This window comes from Halichoerus grypus, chromosome 13 (genome assembly GCF_964656455.1).
Source record: "Halichoerus grypus chromosome 13, mHalGry1.hap1.1, whole genome shotgun sequence".
In the NCBI taxonomy this organism is placed as follows: domain Eukaryota; kingdom Metazoa; phylum Chordata; class Mammalia; order Carnivora; family Phocidae; genus Halichoerus; species Halichoerus grypus.
The window spans coordinates 27,573,252-27,591,412 of NC_135724.1; the positions used below are offsets into that span (position 1 = coordinate 27,573,252).

The window sequence follows — 18,161 nt, forward strand, 5'->3', positions numbered from 1 at the left end:
CTGCTCCCACATCCTCTTCCTCTCTGCCTTTGGCACATGATGAAAGTGTCCCTCCTTCTTTATTGGGCCAATTCTTTCCCTTGTATTTCGGGATCCATTCTGTCTCCAAGACTTCACTCCTACAATTCTCTCCCCTCTCTCCTGCAGCTTCAGTCTCTCCTTTTTCTCTAGATCATTCTCATAAGTCTACAACATGCTTTAGTGTCTTCTACCTGTAAACATTCTCCTCCTCTAACCCGATGTCCCCTCCAGCTAGTTTGCCCCATTTCTCCGCTCCCCTTCATAGCAATTACTCCTCAAAAGATTGCTATGCCTCATCTTTCCACCCCCTTTCTTTCCTGGACCCACTTTAGTCACGAGTGCATTCTCCCCATGCCACAGAAGTGGCTCTGGTCCAGTTCACCAATGACATCTATCCTGCCAAATCCACGGCCATTCCCTGCTCCCTTCATTTGACACCTGGACACTCCAACGGGATTGAAACACCTTCTGTCTGGGCTACCACGACACTGCCCTTTCTTAGCTTGCTTCCTGCTTCTCCAGCAGCTCCTCATGACCTCTTCTTTGTGGTTATTCCCCTCCTCTGCCAGTTATCCAAATATTGGAAGATCCTATGGCTCTGCCTTGGGTCTTCTCTTTCTTCATTTTTTTCTGGGTGATATCCTTTAGTCCCATGGATAAAATATCTTCTCTATGCTTCTGCCCTCCAATCTTGACCATATCACAAAGTTCTGGATTTGTACATCTAGTTACCTCATCAACATCTCTCCTTGGAAGTCTACAGCCTAATATGTCCAACAGAACTCTTGATTTGTGCCCTGTCTCCCACCACCAACCTGTTTTCCTCTTAGTTTTGTCCATCAACCCAGGTGCTCAGCCAAACTGTAGGAGTATACTGAATCTTCTTTTCTTTCTTACCCCCCGTACTCCATAGCTTCCCAGCGAGTTTTGTTGCCTAAACCTTCCTTAAAATACACTCCAAGCCCAACCGTTTCTCACCACCTTCCTGTATATGACCCTTGTCCAGACCATTCTCATCTCTCTGTGGGTTCCTGATGATGCTTTCAGCATCCACTCTTGCTCCAGTTAAAATCCATTCTCCACATGGCAAGAGTGATTTGTTTAAATTTAAACTATATCCTATCACATCTCTGCTTAAAACCCTTTAACTGCTTCCCATCACAGTTGTAATAAAAATCAAAAAGCTTACTGGATCCTCAAAGCGAACGGGGTCTAGCTCTCACTTCCTTCTGCCCACTCCTTCTTGGTTCACTGGGCATAACCGCCCGCCATGGTCTTGCTTCCTGAACACAGGCACTCCTCCATTTGGGGTCTGCACCAGATCTTCAGAGGGCAGCTGCCTTTTATCATTTAGGGGGAAGCACCCTCATTCCCTCTACATAGTGGCCTTCCCTGACCACTCATGTCTGGAATCACTCTCTGTCCCGCTCACCCCTGTTTTGCTTTCCTCACAGCACTAATCAAATCTTGACAAGATCTTTTTAATTAACTAGTTGGGGACATTGTTTCTATCTTTGTCAAGAAGAACATAGGCTCCAAGAGGATGGAGACCGTCTCTTGTTCACAAGTATCCCCAGGATCTAGAATAGTGCCCGCACATAGCAGGCACTCAGCAAATATTCGTTGGATAGATCTGGAAAATGGCACTACTGATACCTACCTTATGGGTTGGATTCTGGGTTCTACGTGAATAGATTAGTGAACACACTGGAATAGCAGCACAGAGTTGGGTGCTCCATGATTTTTTGTCTGTTAAAGTGGGGAGTGGGCACTGTAGACAAAGTGCCACCCAGTGCCGAATGGCTGCGGAGCTTGCTGAGGGGCTTCATCTGTGTTGTTATAAGCAAATGTGTGCAAATGAAGACGAGGTCTGCTACTCCTGACATGGGGACAGGCGGGGACATTGAGAAAACCCCACAGAAATGACTGCTATAGCTTTTTGTCCCAATGGTTTCAGAAAGACAGAAACCCTAAGAAGAAACATAAATTGCCCAGAATGCTTAATGTAGTAATTTATTTACAAGCACTACTAAAAAGTAATAAAACAGTACTTAAACTAAATTAAACTAACTGGTTTTAGTAACTCCAGACACCAAAGAAAGACATGTACTTCTTAGAGATGTTAAAAATTCGTCAGCCTCTCTTGGAGCTGCGGGGCACAGAATGGACAACGCGGATCACCTCAGGCTCCTGCCCTCAGGTGCTGGTGGCCTCGGGCACCACAGACCTGCCTCAGACGCAGGTGAGCTAAGGCCTAGCATGAATATTTGTTTCCAAGACCCTTCCTCCTGACTTATTCCTTTGCAAAATGAGGTGATTGCACAGCAAGATCTTAACTTATGCTTCTTGTTCAAAGATTCTGTGCTTTCACTACAGATATCCTGCTCCAAGAGAGCTCTAATTCTGTCCCCAGTGAGTTTTTAGCTTTTCTGTCTATTCTCAGGCCACAGTTTAGATGATTCCCAGGGAGCCTGGAGACTCTGGGTTCATTATCAAAAACTTTGTAAAAGTGTGACCTGGGGCCAGTTACTTAACCTCTTCATGACTTGGTCTTCCCTTCTGTAAACTGGGGACAATAGTAACCCTACCTGGCTTTGCACTGTTCCTTGGCTTGTAGGATATCCGCAGTAAATGTTAGCTGTTATTATTAAAACTATCATTCAAGGAAGATTATTAGCACCATAAAAAACCTGTGCTCATTGCTGCTCTAAAGGGTCCTTGTTATTCCAAAATAAAAAAATGATCTGCTGTGTCGCAATCAGATTCACGGATCTTCACTGTGTCTTGTGGGACAAGCCAGCCTGATGATGAAGCACTGGGCTCCAGGGGGTCCATGTCCCTGTCCAGTGTAAGACGCAAGCACCCCGGGGTTCCGTGGGTCTGTGAGCAGAAGGAGTGAGGTGTCTCACCAGGTCATGGCTGTGAAGGTCACAGGAAACAGAAGCCACCAGTAATAGTCCCACTTCTCCGAGAACACGGCCATGAGCAGTCCCACCAGCATCCCGTTGTATCCATGGAGGCCGGAGGCGATGGCAGACCTGGGGGTGGGGGGAGAAGGGACAGCTACTTTGCATCTGAATTTGGTGGTGCTTGTAGGGCCCCCCTTGGTACTACCAGAAACAAGTCAGCTTACTCCTGAATGTTGGGTAGTCACAGAGCTGCCAGCACCTTCCCAGATTACCACCCCTACCCAGCCCTGATTACCCTGCTGTTCTAGAATTAAGGCTTCTCACTGTCTCTGAGCTCTCCCCTCAGGTTCTCAGGGGTGGGTGTCTCTGACTGCTAAGTATAGTGGGAGATCTAACAGAAACCTGAGTATGACACTGGGGAAGGGGTGTGTGTGTGTGTGTAGGAGACAGGGAGGAGGGGAGGAAGGGAAAGAGGAAGAGAGAGTGCGTTCTGACTGCATGGTGTGAAGCTGTAATTGTCACCTGTCTTCTCTCCGAGGACGACAGTGTGTCCCAGAGTGGACGAGCTGAGCCTGCTGGGGATGTGTATGTGCCTCTCCCCTCGGCAGGGCAGGGAGAGGCCCAGAGGTGGGGAGAATCCAAGCCCGAGCCTATCCTCTCTTCATTTCATCAGGGAAGTCTATGTGCACCTCAGCTTCTCTCCTGGATGCTAACAACACTGCCCTTGACCCTGGCCATAGCTCTGCTGGCTGGGGGGACGGGGAGCAGGGTAAGGGAGGGACTGGGCCAATCCCTGCAAGACCCCTGCCTGAGCTTGAGCTTTGTGTGCTGTGCTGTGTCCCTGTCCTTGACTGGAAGTTGCCCAGGGTTGCTCAGGCTGGAGCTCATCCGTCTGACATCAGTGTAACAACAGACAACAGCGTCCGTCTGGTGCACAGAGGGTTCCAGGCCTTGCCTAGCTGTCGAATGCCTGTGTGGGAATGCTAGAGCTCTTCACCGACTGACCGTTCGTGCCCAGCAGGGGCATCTAGAAGCACGAGTGCCCTGAGAGGGAGGCAGGGAGCTCTGGCTAGAGGAGGGCTCCTGCCTGGCAGAGGCCATGGCTTAGGTCCGGAAGGAGGGGAGCCTCAGCTCTGGAGGGGCCGGGAGAGCCGCTCAGCTAGTGGGGCAGGGGGTGGGGCAGCTGGAGGGCGGGAGGGGGAGTCTCTAGATGGTTGCCAACAAGAAAAGCTGAGCACATGGCCCTTGTGGGGGGACACTTGTATGGGACACGGGACAGTGGGTGGGCTGCTCCCGAGGCCATGAACATATGGGGCAGCTGGGGACAGGTCGGGGGGCTGGGAGGGAAGACCACTGGGGTTCACAATGTCCTCAGGACTAGGGTATCTATCTGAAAAGCAGAAACCCATGTTTGGGAAAATACTTAACTTTTAGGTGTGATTGCATTTTGTCTACACTTTCCCATTTCTGTTCAGTGTTAGAATTTAGGATTTTTTTGGTTTTAATACCAGTTGCTTCAGGCAAACTGGGCAAAGACGGCTGGCCCCTCGTGGGGGCCTGGCCAGTAGCCCCAGGGGCAGGGTGTAGGGGGAATAGTAGGAATCAAACAAGGGAGCCCAGGGGAGACAAGATTAGGGCCATATCTAAGGGCTGCCTCCATAGTTGCCCCTCCCTGGTGACGTCCCCTCCCAGGACACTTCTCTACCAAACCTTTGGTGGCTTTTGGGTTTAGTTGTCAAAATGAAACTCATTACCTTACGTCCCACTCTGACCATCAGAAATACAAAGGTAGGTTTAACCCTAATGCCAAAAAGGTCTTCATTAGGACCACGTTCCATTGGGACACTGCAGCATTAGAGTTGATGACCTGGAGTTCCTCTCTGTGAAGTACAGTCTCTGGGCTAGTGGGGGTAGGGTAGCAGGGATAAGGGGAGACACGGGGCTGATGGAGGAGGAGGTGGGGGGTAGGACTGGTGGACAGGAAGTAGGGGTGGTCAGGGGAATGGGGGTAGGGGAGTAGGGATGGTGGAGAGGGACGGTGGCGGTTATGATTAGAATATGGAGCATTCAAAATGACTTCCTGTCCTGAACATGCTTAGAACATTGCCAGGGAGAGAAGCCTCAGAAAGCAATTAGAGAACCATCCCATAGAGTTATTGGGGTATGTTCTGGGGTTGTCCAGTGAGAAAGGAGGGTTCGTTCAGAGAGCACTGAGGTAATCAGGGGTGGCTCGCTGTAGGAGGGGGATTTGAAAGGATAGTAGGATTAGATAGGCAGAAGCAAAAGTGCTTAACTGGGAATAGTGGGATACTGAGTGGGAATATGGTGGGGCCCATCAGAGAAGGCTTTGGAAGCCAAACTGGCATATACTTGTCTTAGTGAAGATGTTTGGGAGGATTAGGCAGGCGTGGTTGGTGTCTCCCCTGTAATACTGAGGTCCATGAAGCAGCTCTGTGAATGGCCTGGCAAGTTTACCAGTAGATTATGGTTGGGAAGAAAGTCGGAGAATCAGACTGTCAGCGCAGGAAGGGACTCTGGCTCCTCGAAGGTGAGCTAGTAAGTTGTAGCTCTCACAGACGAGGACAATGGGGCCAGGAGGGGAAGCACTGGCCCAAGGTCACATAGCTAAAGAGGCAGTGGGCTGGACAGAGTTCGGGTGAGTTTTACCAAACAGTGATGAAGCAGTGAGACCAGAGGTAATCCCGTCAGGGGCCCAATTCTAAGCCAGCTGGCCCCTGAGATGGTAAGGAGGAATAGGGAACCTACTGGTTGAAAGAGAGACACAAAATCCTGGCTGGAGCCTACTTTTTATGTCACACACAGACGTGCACCCCAAAGAATTCAGCTTCTCATTCATCCAATTTGGAATGGCCTCCTGGGGTCCCCCAGGGCCACCTGAGAGGTGCATGAATGGCTTCTCAGGGGAGACAAGTCGACTCACAAATTTGCCTTGGTGGCATCTGGAATGTCAGGTGCACCCGGAGGCAATGTGGTGTTGGTTACAACAGTCAACTCCAATTACTCCCCATCCTCTGGGTTCACCAGGGAGCCTCTGGCCTTGCTGTCTACGCAGTCTATGTGACAAGGAGAGCACTCACCTCAGCCTAGAAGATGTGGGCCATGTGTCACACCCCGAGCCCGGCCATCCACTCATTGTGGTACCTCCCTGTCTCCTTTCTCTTACTTGTGAAGTGTGGACCCTCTTACCTTCACTTCCTGCCTTGTGAAGTGGCCGTGAGAATCATGATAGTGCATGATAGTGCTTTTCAATCTTTTTGCAGTAACCCACGGTAAGGAGGGAATATACTTGGTAGCATGACCCGGTTCTCTCTCTCTGTCCCCCTGTGCATCTCCCCCACATATACAACACATCCCAACATTAATGAAACAAAAATTTCGCAAAATATTTACTACATATGAATGACTCTAATCTGTTTTATTCTATTATTTTAATTTTTAAAAATGCTGTTGACAATTAATTCATGATCCACAAATGGATGGGTGACCCCCAAATTGAAAAACACTAAAAATATGCACATTCCCAAACTTCTCTGATCATCAGAAGCACCCAGAAGGATCTTTTTAAAAAAAACACTCTCTCCCAGACCCATTGAATGGGACTATCTGAGGGAACAGAAGTGGTTGGGCTGAAGAAGACACATTTCTTAACAGTCAGCCCAGACGATTCTAGCCATCAGCAAAGTTTGGGAACACTGGGACAGCGTGGCGCAAAGTCTGAGGAAATGGTCCAGTTACATAAAATGCTACTTATTATTGTTCCTGGACTTTGTGGCCACCAGTGCGGGGGTGGGGGGGGTAATGCCTCTTGCCTCCACTCTGCCCTTCCTCTTCTCCCTCCCTTCTCTCTCCCAGGTCCCATGTTTCCAGCTCAAAGGCTGCCCTCTCTCATGCCCCCCAGCACTTAGAGATGTCTGTCTTTCTTTTTCTTTTTTTTTTTTTAAAGATTTTATTTATTTGACACAGAGAGAGACATACAGCAAGAGAGGGAACACAAGCACTGGGAGTGGGAGAGGGAGAAGCAGGCTTCCCACCGAGCAGGGAGCCCGATGTGGGGCTCGATCCCAGGACCCTGGGATCATGACCTGAGCCAAAGGCAGATGCTTAATGACTGAGCCACCCAGGCACCCCAGAGACGTCTGTCTTTTCTGAGCTCTCCAGTATATACTGTTTCTTATTATTCTGAGACATTTCTTGCCTCAAATAGACTGTAGGCTCCATGAGGGAAGAGCCACTTAAGTGTTCCTTTGCACCTGCCTCCCAGGGAGTGTTTCCAGAAGGATCTACAGTCAAAAGGAGCCTAGTGCTGTCACCTGCTGTGAGCACAGGAGTAGTTTAATTCTGTTTAATTCTATAGAGACCTCCAGTGACTGGTTCAAAGTCGATCTTCAGGAGACTTTGGGCTGGCCGGTAGGATAATGTTGGCTGATCAGTCTCGTAAACACTTCTCTACCTGTCCATCTCAAGACCCCACAACCAACCAGACAGGGACCTACCTGTCCTGGTTCAAGGCGAGGGCAGTTAAGGTTGAGACCACTGTCCCTAGACCCCCGGTAATCGTCCACCAGGGATTCTGGATCAGGAGTCCTATGAAGATGATGAGTCCGCTGACAGGGTTGTTGACAAACATCACCTGAGCAGCCCCCCTCAGGACCCAGTCCGAGAACTGGAAGGCCAGGGGCTTATCTGAAAGAGACAGAGCCGTGAGCAGGGGTCAGCTTGGGCCTCCCTGCTGGACCACTGGCTGGCGCGGCAACCAAGGCAAACAGGGATGCAGGGGCCAGGACATTTCCTCTCATTCAGCCTGGTACCCAGCCCAAGTCTCTGAGTGGCTAGGCAATCAGTCCACAGTGGGTGTTAGCTTTTGCCATACAGACTGAGGCACCATGCTGAGACCAATTTAACGCCATTCCAGCCATCAGCTTGGTTGGCAAGGAAGCCTCGGGAGCATTCCAAGGGGAATTTATTGGTCCAAGGGAAGGGGTGAGGAGGGAAGGAAACTCTCTTTTTGTGTTGTGCCGTATGGCTCAGTTGAGAGCTGGTATCTGAGCAGTAAAGAAAGGAGTCTGGAGAAAAGGAGCTGAAAAAGAAATGGTTTCAGCTCAGCAGTGCAATCGTATTGAGTTAGGACCTGGGGGAAGCCAGGCCTAGAAGAGGGGACATATATTCTGCCTTGCTCTCTGGTTCGGTTTCTAGGACAGCCTCTACAGGTGTGGGTGAGGAGGATAGGGGTGTTTGTTGCAGTATTTAGTTGAGGGAAACTAGGAGAAGAAAGCCATTGAAAGGAGAGAAAGAATGTTGGAATATGGGGGAGGGGGATGTCAGTATTTTCTCGGCACATAGTAAATGGCTGTGGAACAAGGGAAGGAAAGATCACTGGGGAATGGCTTATATGTTGCTAAAGTGGTTGTCCTCTATTCCATGTAGGGGTGAAGAATTTGCAAAGAACTAAAATCAGTGAAGTGCATTTCATTCTGAACCCGTGGGAATCCCAAGTTATTGGGGTACCTTAGATCCACCCACGGCCAACTCAGGGCGGGAGCACTCCACCTGGGGTTCCTCTCAATAGATGAATGAGGGAGCAGCTTCCTCCACCCAGGCCAGAGGGGGCGCTGCTTCTTCCCTGGGCATTTGCTTACCTTTCAGCCAGCCCCTGCACTCCTTCATCTCCCCTGTGAGGTAGCCCACTGCTTGGAAGAGGCTGATGCCCCCCAAGCCTGCAGAGCCCCGATGGGCTGCCCCACTTTCTCTCCTTTTAGTCCTTTCGCTGGGTTTTTCCATTTTCACAATATGGCTGTCTTCATTGGATGAGCGGAGATCCTTTTAAGAGAAACCATGACAAACTATCATATAATACGTCTTTTTGAGAGCAGGGGCACTTGGGGATAGGGAAGCTTGTCAGCTGTTCTGATAAAGATAAACGATCATAAGACCCCTGTCCACTCTCTATTGCTGTCCAGGGTGCCACACGCAAGCCAGTCTTCCAGGACGACTACACATTCTTCACAGCAGGGTTTCATAAACTTTTGTGCTGTGGATCCCTTCTGTCAGTTTACAAGGCCATGGACTTCTTTCCAGAAGTGATGTTTGGAAGTGAATAAAATAAACAGGATTGCAAAGAAAACCAGTTATATTTAAAAATAAAAAAGTCTGTGACAGACATACAGGTGCGGCCAATCTAATACCTATTATAATTTCAAAGTAACAATGAGTGAGTATGTGGGGCCTCCTCACGCCAACTCAGGACAACTTTATAGGGCCACTTGAGATCCAGAGCTCACTATAGGGTCGCCTGGGGCCCTTATTGCCCAATTTCTCCTTCTGCCTAATCCTGCTGCATTTCCTCCTCTCCAAGTATTGACCCCAAAGGCACACCCCAGTAAACTTCTTACATGCAAATCTCCATCTCAAAGTCATCCTTCTAGGGGAACCCAGCCTGTGACAAGGGCAACAATCCTAGCACGGAGAGGGCTGTTGTTCATTACCTATGTTTATAATTCAAATAAGTGCTACAGTTCATTGGAAGCTAGTGAAATAAAGGTAAATTATTTTCCCCATCCAAGTTCATACCCCCTCAAGCCTATCCGTGGATCCCTTGGTCAGGACTGCTTGTTCTAAAACTACACTGTTCACTATCATAGCCAATAGGACACGTGGCTATTGAGCACTTAAAATGTGGTTAATTTGAATTGAGATAGGCTCCAAGTGGATTTTGAAGACTTAGTATGAGAAAAGAATGTGTAAAATATCTCAGTGATACTTTACACTGGTTAAATAATGAAATAACAATATTATATATATTCATATATATTAGGTTAAATAAAATACAGTATTAAAATTAATGTTACCTTCCTTTTACTGTTAAAAATATGGTTAATAGACATTTAAACATATATGTGTGGCTCACATTATATTTCTATTGTACACTGATGGTCTATAGATTTCTCTAACCTCCTCTGTACATCAAAACTTCAGTGTCTTGAGGATATCAGTGAAAGTGGTAGAGTAAGGACCTCCACAAGTTCTTTCATAAAGGCAATATACGTTCTTTTCTATTGCACATGGAACATTCTTAGTATAGACCATGTTAGGCCATAAGATAAGTAAAACATTTTTTTTTTTTTGCCCTAAGTAAAACATTTTTACTGATAAAAAAGTATCAGTAAATTTAAAGGCATTAAAATCATACAAAGGATGTTCTTTCTCTCTCTTTTTTTAAGATTTCATTTATTTGAGAGAGAGTGAGAGAGCACAAGCAGGGGGACCAGCAGAGGAAGAGGGAGAAGCAGGTTGCCTGCTGAGCAGGGAGCCTGACTTGGTCTCCATCCCACAACCCTGGGATCATGACTTGAGCCGAAGGCAGATGCTTAAATGACTGAGCCACCCAGGCACCCCTGTTCTCTCTTTTTAAAAAGATTTTACTTTTAAGTAATCTTTACACCCAACGTGGGGCTTGAACCCACAATCCCAAGATCAAGAGTTGTACACTCTACCAACTGAGCCAGCCAGGTGCCCCCAAAGTATGTTCTCTGACCATGATGGTGTGAATTTAGAAATCAAAAGCAAAAGGAAATTTGGGAAATAATGTGGCAATTAAACAACAGGCTCCTAAATAATCAATGGATCAAAGAGGAAATCAGAAGAGAAATTAGAAAAATACTTTGAGATGAATGAAAATAAAACACAACTTATCAAAACTTATGGGATGCAGCTAAATCAGTGTTCGAGGGAAATTGTAGGTGTAAAGACCTATGTGAAAAAAAGAAATATCCTGTATCAACAACCTAACCTTTCACTTTAGGAAACTAGAAAAGTAACAGTGAACTAAACACAAAGCAAGTAGAAGGAAGGAAATAATAAACACTGTCATGAAAATAAATGAAATAGAGAAGAAAAAATATAGAAAATCCATGAAACTAAAAGATAGTTCTTTGCAAGGATCAAAACTGACTAACCTTTAGCTAGACTGACCAAGTTAAAAAGAGAAGATTGAAATTACCAGAATCAGAAATGAGAGAGGAGACATTACTACCAACCTTCAAGAAATAAAAAGGGTTATGAGGAAATGGATTCTAAAGAAATGGATAATTGTATGCTAATAAATCAGATAACCTAGATGAACTGAATACATTTTTAGATAGGCACAAGCTATCAAAATGACTCAAGAAGAAACAGAAAATCTGAACGAACTCATAACAAAGTAAATGATTAAATTAGTAGAACAAAAACAAAAACAACAAACAAAACACTTCCCACAAAGAAAAACCCAAGTTCAGGGGCGCCTGGGTGGCTCAGTCGTTAAGCGTCTGCCTTTGGCTCAGGTCAAGATCCCAGGGTCCTGGGATTGAGCCCTGCATGGGCTCCCTGCTCTGCAGGGGGCCTGCTTCTCCTTCTCCCACTCTCCCTGCTTGTGTTCCCTCTCTCGCTGTGTCTCTCTCTGTCAAATGAATAAAAAATAAAAAAATAAAATAAATCTTTATTAAAAAAAAAAGAAAAACCCAAGTTCAGATGGCTTCACTTGTACATTCTGCCAAATACTTAAAGAATTAGTAACAGTATTTCTCAAAAACTAGAAAAGGCAACACTTCCTAGCACATTCTATGAGGCTAGTATTACCCTAACACCAAAGCCAGACAAAGACATCACAAGAAAGAAAATTACAGATCAATCTGCTTTGTAAATATAGATGCAAAAATCCTTGACAAAATACTACCAAGCCAGATTCAGTAACATATAAAAATAATTATGGCCAAGTGGGATTTATTCTCAGAATTCAAAACTGTTTCAACATATAAAAATCAATCAATAATTATTAACAGAGTGAAAGAAGAAACCCACATGATTATCTCAATAGACACAGAAAAACCACTTGAAAAATTCAACAACCTTTCCTGATAAAAACACTTAGCAAACTAGGAATAGAAAGGAAATTCCTCAACTTAATAAAGGGTATCTACTAAAAACCCACAGCTAATATTATATGTATTGTATGTAAAGATGGGATGCTTTCCCTTTAAGATCAGGAATGAGACAAGGATGTTGGTTCTCTTGTCACTTCTATTCAACATTGTACTGCAAGTTCTAGCCAGAGCAATTAGGTAAGAAAAAAACAAACAAAAGGGACCCAGATTGGAAAGAAATAATTTAAACTATCTCCATTTGCAGATGGCACATTCTGTTATACGGAATCTTCTTAAAAAATCTATTTAAAAGATTCCAAAAAACTATTAAAGTTAATGGACAAGTTCAGCAAGTTTGCTGGATAGAAGATCAATATACAAAAATCAATTTTATTTTTATACATGGGCAATGAACAATCCAAAAATATAATGAAGAAAACAATTCTACGATAGCATGAAAAAAATAAAATATTTTGGAATAAATTTAACAAAAAAGACGTATACTAAACTAAAGGTTTTGTACAAGTTTTTTTTATACTAAAAACTACAAAACATCAAAAGGAATTAAAGACTTAAATAAATGGAAATATATCCTATGTCCTTGGATTGGAAGACTTGTTAAAATGTCAATACTCCTCAAGTTGATCTATAGATTTAATACAATCCTTATCAAAATCCCAGTTGCTTTTTTTTTCCTGCAGAAATTGAAAGTCAGATCCTAAAATTAATACAGAAATTCAAGGGTCTCAGAATAGATAAAACAGTCTTGAAAAGGAAAAACAAAGTTGGGAGACTCATTCTTGATTTCAAAAACTTACTACAAAGCTACAGTCATCAAGATGGTGTGGTACTGGCGGAAGGACAGACATACAAATCAGTTAGAGCTGAGAGCCCAGAGATAAACCCACGCACTATGGTCAAGGGATTTCTGATGGCGGTGTTCAACGGGGAATGAATAGCTTTTTCAATATGGTGCTGGGACAACTGGATGTCTACTTGTAAAAGACTGAAGTTAGACCCCTGCTTGACACCATATACAAAAGTTAACTCAAAATGGATGAAAGACTTACACGTGAGTGCTAAAATATAAAACTGTTAGATAAAACATAAGACTACATCTTTGTGACCTTGGATAAGAAAATGGTTTCTTAGATATGACACTAAATGCGTAAGCAATAGAAGTCAATAACAGATAAATCAGACTTAGAATCACAAACTGTGCTTCTGAGGACACTATCAAGACTGTGAAAAGCTTACAGAGTGGGAGAAATTATTTGTGAATCATATAATTGGCAAGGGTCTAATATCCAGAATATAGAAACAACTGTTACAACTCCACAACAAAAAGACAAATAACCCAATTGAAAAAATGGGCAAAGGACTTCAAGAGACATTTTTCCGAAGAAGATACACAACTGGCCAGCAAGCACAGGCAAAGATGCTCACCATCAATTTGACATTAGGGAAATACTAATCAAAATCATAGTGAGATGTCAGTTCACATCCACCCACGCTATTAATAAAAAGACAGTAACAAGTTTTGACAAGGAGGCGGAGGGGCACGACGTGTACATCGCTCGTGAGAACGCTCAGTGACGCGGCGACTTTGGAAAACAGTTCGGCAGTGCCTGGAAATGTTAAACACACAGCTACCACGTGACCCGGGAATTCCACTTCTGGATATATACCCAAGAAAAAGAAAAACATGTGTCTGTACAATACCTTCTACACAAATGCTCATAGTAGCATTTTTTGTAACAGGCAAAAAGTGGAAACACCCAAATGTCCATCAACTGATGAATGGGTAAATAAACTATGTATGGTATACTCATACCATGAAATGTTGTTTGGCCATAAAACGTAATGATGTACTGATTAATGCTACGACAAGGATGCACCTGAAAACATTATGCTAAATGACAGAAGCATTTCACGGAAGCCCATATATTAGATGATTCCATTGACATGAAATGTACAGAATAGGCAAATCCACAGGGACAGAAGGTAGACGGGCGGGTGACAGGGTGGGGGAGGGGGAATGTGGAGGGACTGCTAATGAGTATTTTGCGTTTCTTTTTGAGGTGATGAACATATTCTGGAATTCACTGGTGGTGATGTGGGCAAACTTTGTAATTATGCTAAAAACCAGTGAAATGTACATTTTAAAGGGGTGGATTTTATGGTCTATAAATTATATCTCATTAAAAAAAAAGCAGCTTTAGTGATCCTGGGTCCCTCTCCACTGTATCAGTTCAGGGAGCGTTAAAAGCTAAACTTGGAACACAGCCCTTACTTTGGGAGACGACGATAAGGTAAGCCAAGGGAGCAGGTCTAAGGGGGAAGGATTCGGGGGACTGGCTGGAAGACTGGTGTGTGAGTGTGTGCATTCCCTACTTGTCTTTAAAATCGTGTTGCACACAGAACCACATTTTCCATCGTAGGCCAAATAGGACCCACCAGGGGTGTGACCCTGTGCTGACGGGGGGCAGAACGTCCCCGGGCAGTGGCCCCTTCAGGCCGCTCTGCAACGCGTGTCCTGGGAAGCTGGGAAAGCAGCGTCTTTCATCCCCCTTCCTCCCTCTACCTGGGAGACGTGCTGGGAGGGACACTCCTCACCTTCTCTTCAGGCATCTCCAGGAGGGGCAGGGCCAGGTGTGTATCCTGGGGGCTGGAGGGCCAGCTCGGGTTGGTAAACTCTGACTCATAGAGTTTGCATCTGCTGGAAAGAGGCTCGGCCAGGAGAGGGCTGCTGTGAGGGTCAGACATTTTCCTCAGGGGCCGCTCGCTCAGAGGTCCTGCGACTGGAGAGGAAAGGGGGACAATGGTGAGTCAGGATGGGGCCCGGAGGGATGTGGCTGAGGCTGGATGGAGGCCTCCAGAGGTACAGGACCATCTGCTGCTGCCAGGGAGGCCTGGGGCCATCCTCCACCTGTGCTGTCTTGCATTTCAAAATCCCCCCATTCTTCCGCGTCTGCTGTGAAGAGTTCCCTGACCACCCAGTTGGAATAGATGCCTCTTTTTTTCTTCTGGTCACGGAAATAGATTTTCTCTACCTTTTTTATTATCCATTGTGCTATCTTACTGTAGTCGTCGCAAATATACTTTCTCTTTGATAACCACACATAGGCCTGAGTCTTCTAACGGAATGGGGATCTAAGAGAAACTCATTTTCTTACTTGCTCTGGAGCTTGTATTGATTATGGGCTACCTCCAGTCCTCCCCCTCTCTTCCCTCTGCCCTCAGTGCCCTTTCCAGCACTTTCCCCCTCTTCCTTCCCCAGGAACAGTACTGACGAAGCAGCTCTGGTATAATCTACTAGAAGCTGTGCGTGCCAGGCTGGAGGTCCCTCCGTGTGGGGCTCCCTTTCCCTTCACTACCCGGACTGGGGTTATGCCATGACTAGCTTGTGGAGCAACCTCTGGCCGCGGTCCTCAGTTTCCTGGTTCACTATGGCTGCCGCCTGGGAGAGCCTCCTTCTTCCTATTCGGCCACCGTAGCCGTTCTCTTTTTCAGCCTCCTCCGGCTCAGGGATGTCTTCATTTACTTTACCGTTTCTTTGACAGGCGGTTTGGACCTGCATGGTCCCCTCTCAGTATGACCTGGAGTTTTCCCTATTGTTCCACGCGGCCTCCCCGAGTTGCAAGACAGCATATCTTAGGACGGTGTTTGCAGATCCTTAGCATGGGTGCTAGCCCTCCTCACACTTACCTCTGCAGACGCTGCTAAGGGACTGCAGGTTCTCTTCCAAAGCGGAGGAAGTCCCCTTCCTGTGCTTGCATTAGTGCCCCTTCCCGGGACTATTTCCTACTCCCGTGACAGGAATTCCTGTTCTTCACCGTTGCTTCCAGACCCCTGCTCACCTTGCTGGTGCAGAAAGCCCTCTTCTTTGAGGCGTATACTATTCTCTCACTGCTCACTGCTGTGTTACCGACTTCCTGGTCGTTCACTCGTTCAGTGAAGACTTTAGGCGCTCCTATGAGTCCTCTTCATCTCCACTCCAATAATTTTCAGCAACTTCAATGGTCTGGACATTGACACTGACCTCACTGATGTTAACTCATCACTTCATTCTCTGACTTCACAGACCCTTGTCTTCCTCACTTGCAGGGACCTTCTCCACCTCTTCTTTTCAGCCTCTGATTCCCATGGTCACCACATGGACTTGATACCACACAAACTATGAAGTCTCAAAGGTCTGGTTCTCTCCTCTGGATTTCCAGCTCGCCTGCTCAAGTGCGCCCACCGGCCCAGTGCTTTCACTTGCAGGAGACCTCCAGTCCCTCAGCTCCACCCACTCCGTATCCTCCCTTGCCTCCTCAACCAACTCAGACTTCACAGCCCATCATTTCACTTCTCTCAACACCCTTGCTCTGCTCTCCCCGCTCCCTCTCTTACGCCTGTGTGGTGAAATCCTGGCCGGGCTAAACCCAACCCTCCGTCTCGTCCAGGCTTTCATCAAGCAACTGAACAGTGTGTGAGAAAAACTGCCTAACTGGGTAGGCTGCCATCACGTTAGGTTTATGCTTGCCATCCTCTTGGGTGGACTCTTGGCACTTCCCTTTCTGTCTTTGGCCAGCCCAGACTGGTTTCTGCTGCAGCTGCCCTTGCTGTAAGACCTCCATGTTGGTGAATCCAAAACATGGTTTGGTCTTCATCTCATTAGACTGCTCAGGGCATCCACACAGCTGACCATCCCTCCTTGACACACTTTCCTCTTTTTGGCATTTACATCGATCCTCTCTCTAGCTGTTCCTTCACACTGTCCTTGGCTGGCTCCTCCTGGAAATATGAGCATTCTGTTGAGCTCTGTTCTGGACCATTTTCTCTTCACTGATACTCCTACCCAGCTGACATCAGCTCTCACCATGGCTTTATCCTCCATCTGTATACCTATGACTCCCAAATCGAATATTTCCAACCCAGTTTTGAGCACTGTATTCACAGATTTAATTGTCTACTTTACACTTGCATGTGGATGTTCCAGAAATAGCATACAGTTAATGCACGGAAACAGCTCCTAATGTTTCCTTCTCAGATCCTGTCCTCCCTGAAAAGTGCCTGTCCCAGGACAAGTCTTCTCTCCATTCCAAGCTACTCCTTATAATACCTCTTCCTCCCTCCCCCAATCCAGTGATTCTACCTCTAAAATACACCTGGATGCTCACTGTCCCCATTTGGCTGCCATCACATCCTACCTCTGCTCCAATAACTCCCAATTGGACACCCCACTTCTCAGATTTCTCCTCCACGCCATACTCCCCAGGGTCATCAGTGTTGTCCTATCATTACTCCATGCCACTCATGTCTGTTCCTGCTTCAGTCCTTTCAATGGCTGCCGATGGAAAAATAGGTCTTAAGCATACACATAAGGCTCTGCACCACCATGTTCCTGTTATGCGTTAGCCCATCCTGGGTTTCTCCTGTGCCTCGTCTCTGAGTTCCACACTTGCCTCCTTTCAGTGCCTAGGTGCTGAGCACTTTCTACTTCAGGGCCTCTGCAAATGCTGGTCCTTCTGCCCAGAAGGACTCTCCCTTGCTCTTCACCTGGGACCGCCTTCCCTCAGGCATGGTCTCCATTACCACTCGTTAGAGACGTCTGCCTGGATCGGCTCCTGACCACGTTCTCCTCGCATACTCTCAAGGCACCCAGTATCTTTCCTTACAGCCTTTTTTGCACCATGCAATGATTGATTTATTTGTATAGGGTCAATCTCCCCACCAGAATGTAAGATGCATGAGGATAGTAACCTTCTCGGTTCGGTTTACTACTTTATCCTTAGCTCTTAGCACAGGGTCTGGCACATAGCAGATGTTCAATAAATAAGTAGTTAAGCAAGGGAAGGGAGGAAGGGAGGAAGGAAGAAGAGAAGGCTACAGGTAATTGCTAGAGTGGGAAAACCTCCTTGCAGAACTTTATGAATCACTGTGGGTTTCATGAGTCTTGAATGGTTTAAGAAGGGCATGGGGCCACCCACCAGTCCTGCATTTTTGAGGCGGAACTGCCGTGTCCAACACCTGTCCTCATCCCAAGGAGTTGCTCATTTAAACCATAGCTGATTTTTAGTGTGAATTTGCAAACATCATTCAGATCCAACTCCTCTTTCTCACTGCCGTTGCTGGAAGAGGGACTTCTCCTCTCTTTTGACCCCACAGGTGGAGTTTCAGACTGCCCTGGAGGGGGCATGCCAGAAAGGTTTAGGAGAAGGAAAACTAGCAAGCCTGAGAACCAATGCACTCTCTCCCTCTGGTGGCCAAGAGGTGATACAGCATCCTGGTCTCCTGTTTCCAGATTCCAAGCCATCCTGATGAAAGG

General features: G+C 46.3%; 1 protein-coding gene across 3 annotated transcripts in view; it reads right to left on the reverse strand.

Annotated features, from left to right (window-relative positions):
- The window catches only part of SLC14A2 (solute carrier family 14 member 2), a 52,910-nt gene extending 36,707 nt beyond the window's left edge, over window positions 1-16,203 (reverse strand). Inside the window, exons 1-5 of one of the 3 annotated variants that reach the window (XM_078060384.1) lie at window positions 15,709-16,203; window positions 14,465-14,649; window positions 8,588-8,768; window positions 7,445-7,634; window positions 2,931-3,059 (exon numbers count right to left, since the gene is read on the reverse strand). In XM_078060384.1, the coding sequence (XP_077916510.1) occupies window positions 2,931-3,059; window positions 7,445-7,634; window positions 8,588-8,768; window positions 14,465-14,614 (650 nt within the window). In that variant the 5' untranslated portion in view covers window positions 14,615-14,649; window positions 15,709-16,203. Of the gene's footprint in view, window positions 1-2,930; window positions 3,060-7,444; window positions 7,635-8,587; window positions 8,769-14,464; window positions 14,650-15,556 lie in introns of those variants that run through there. The other 2 variants (XM_078060383.1, XM_078060385.1) reach the window with 2 other exon arrangements.
- Between the last annotated feature and the right edge of the window lie 1,958 nt (window positions 16,204-18,161).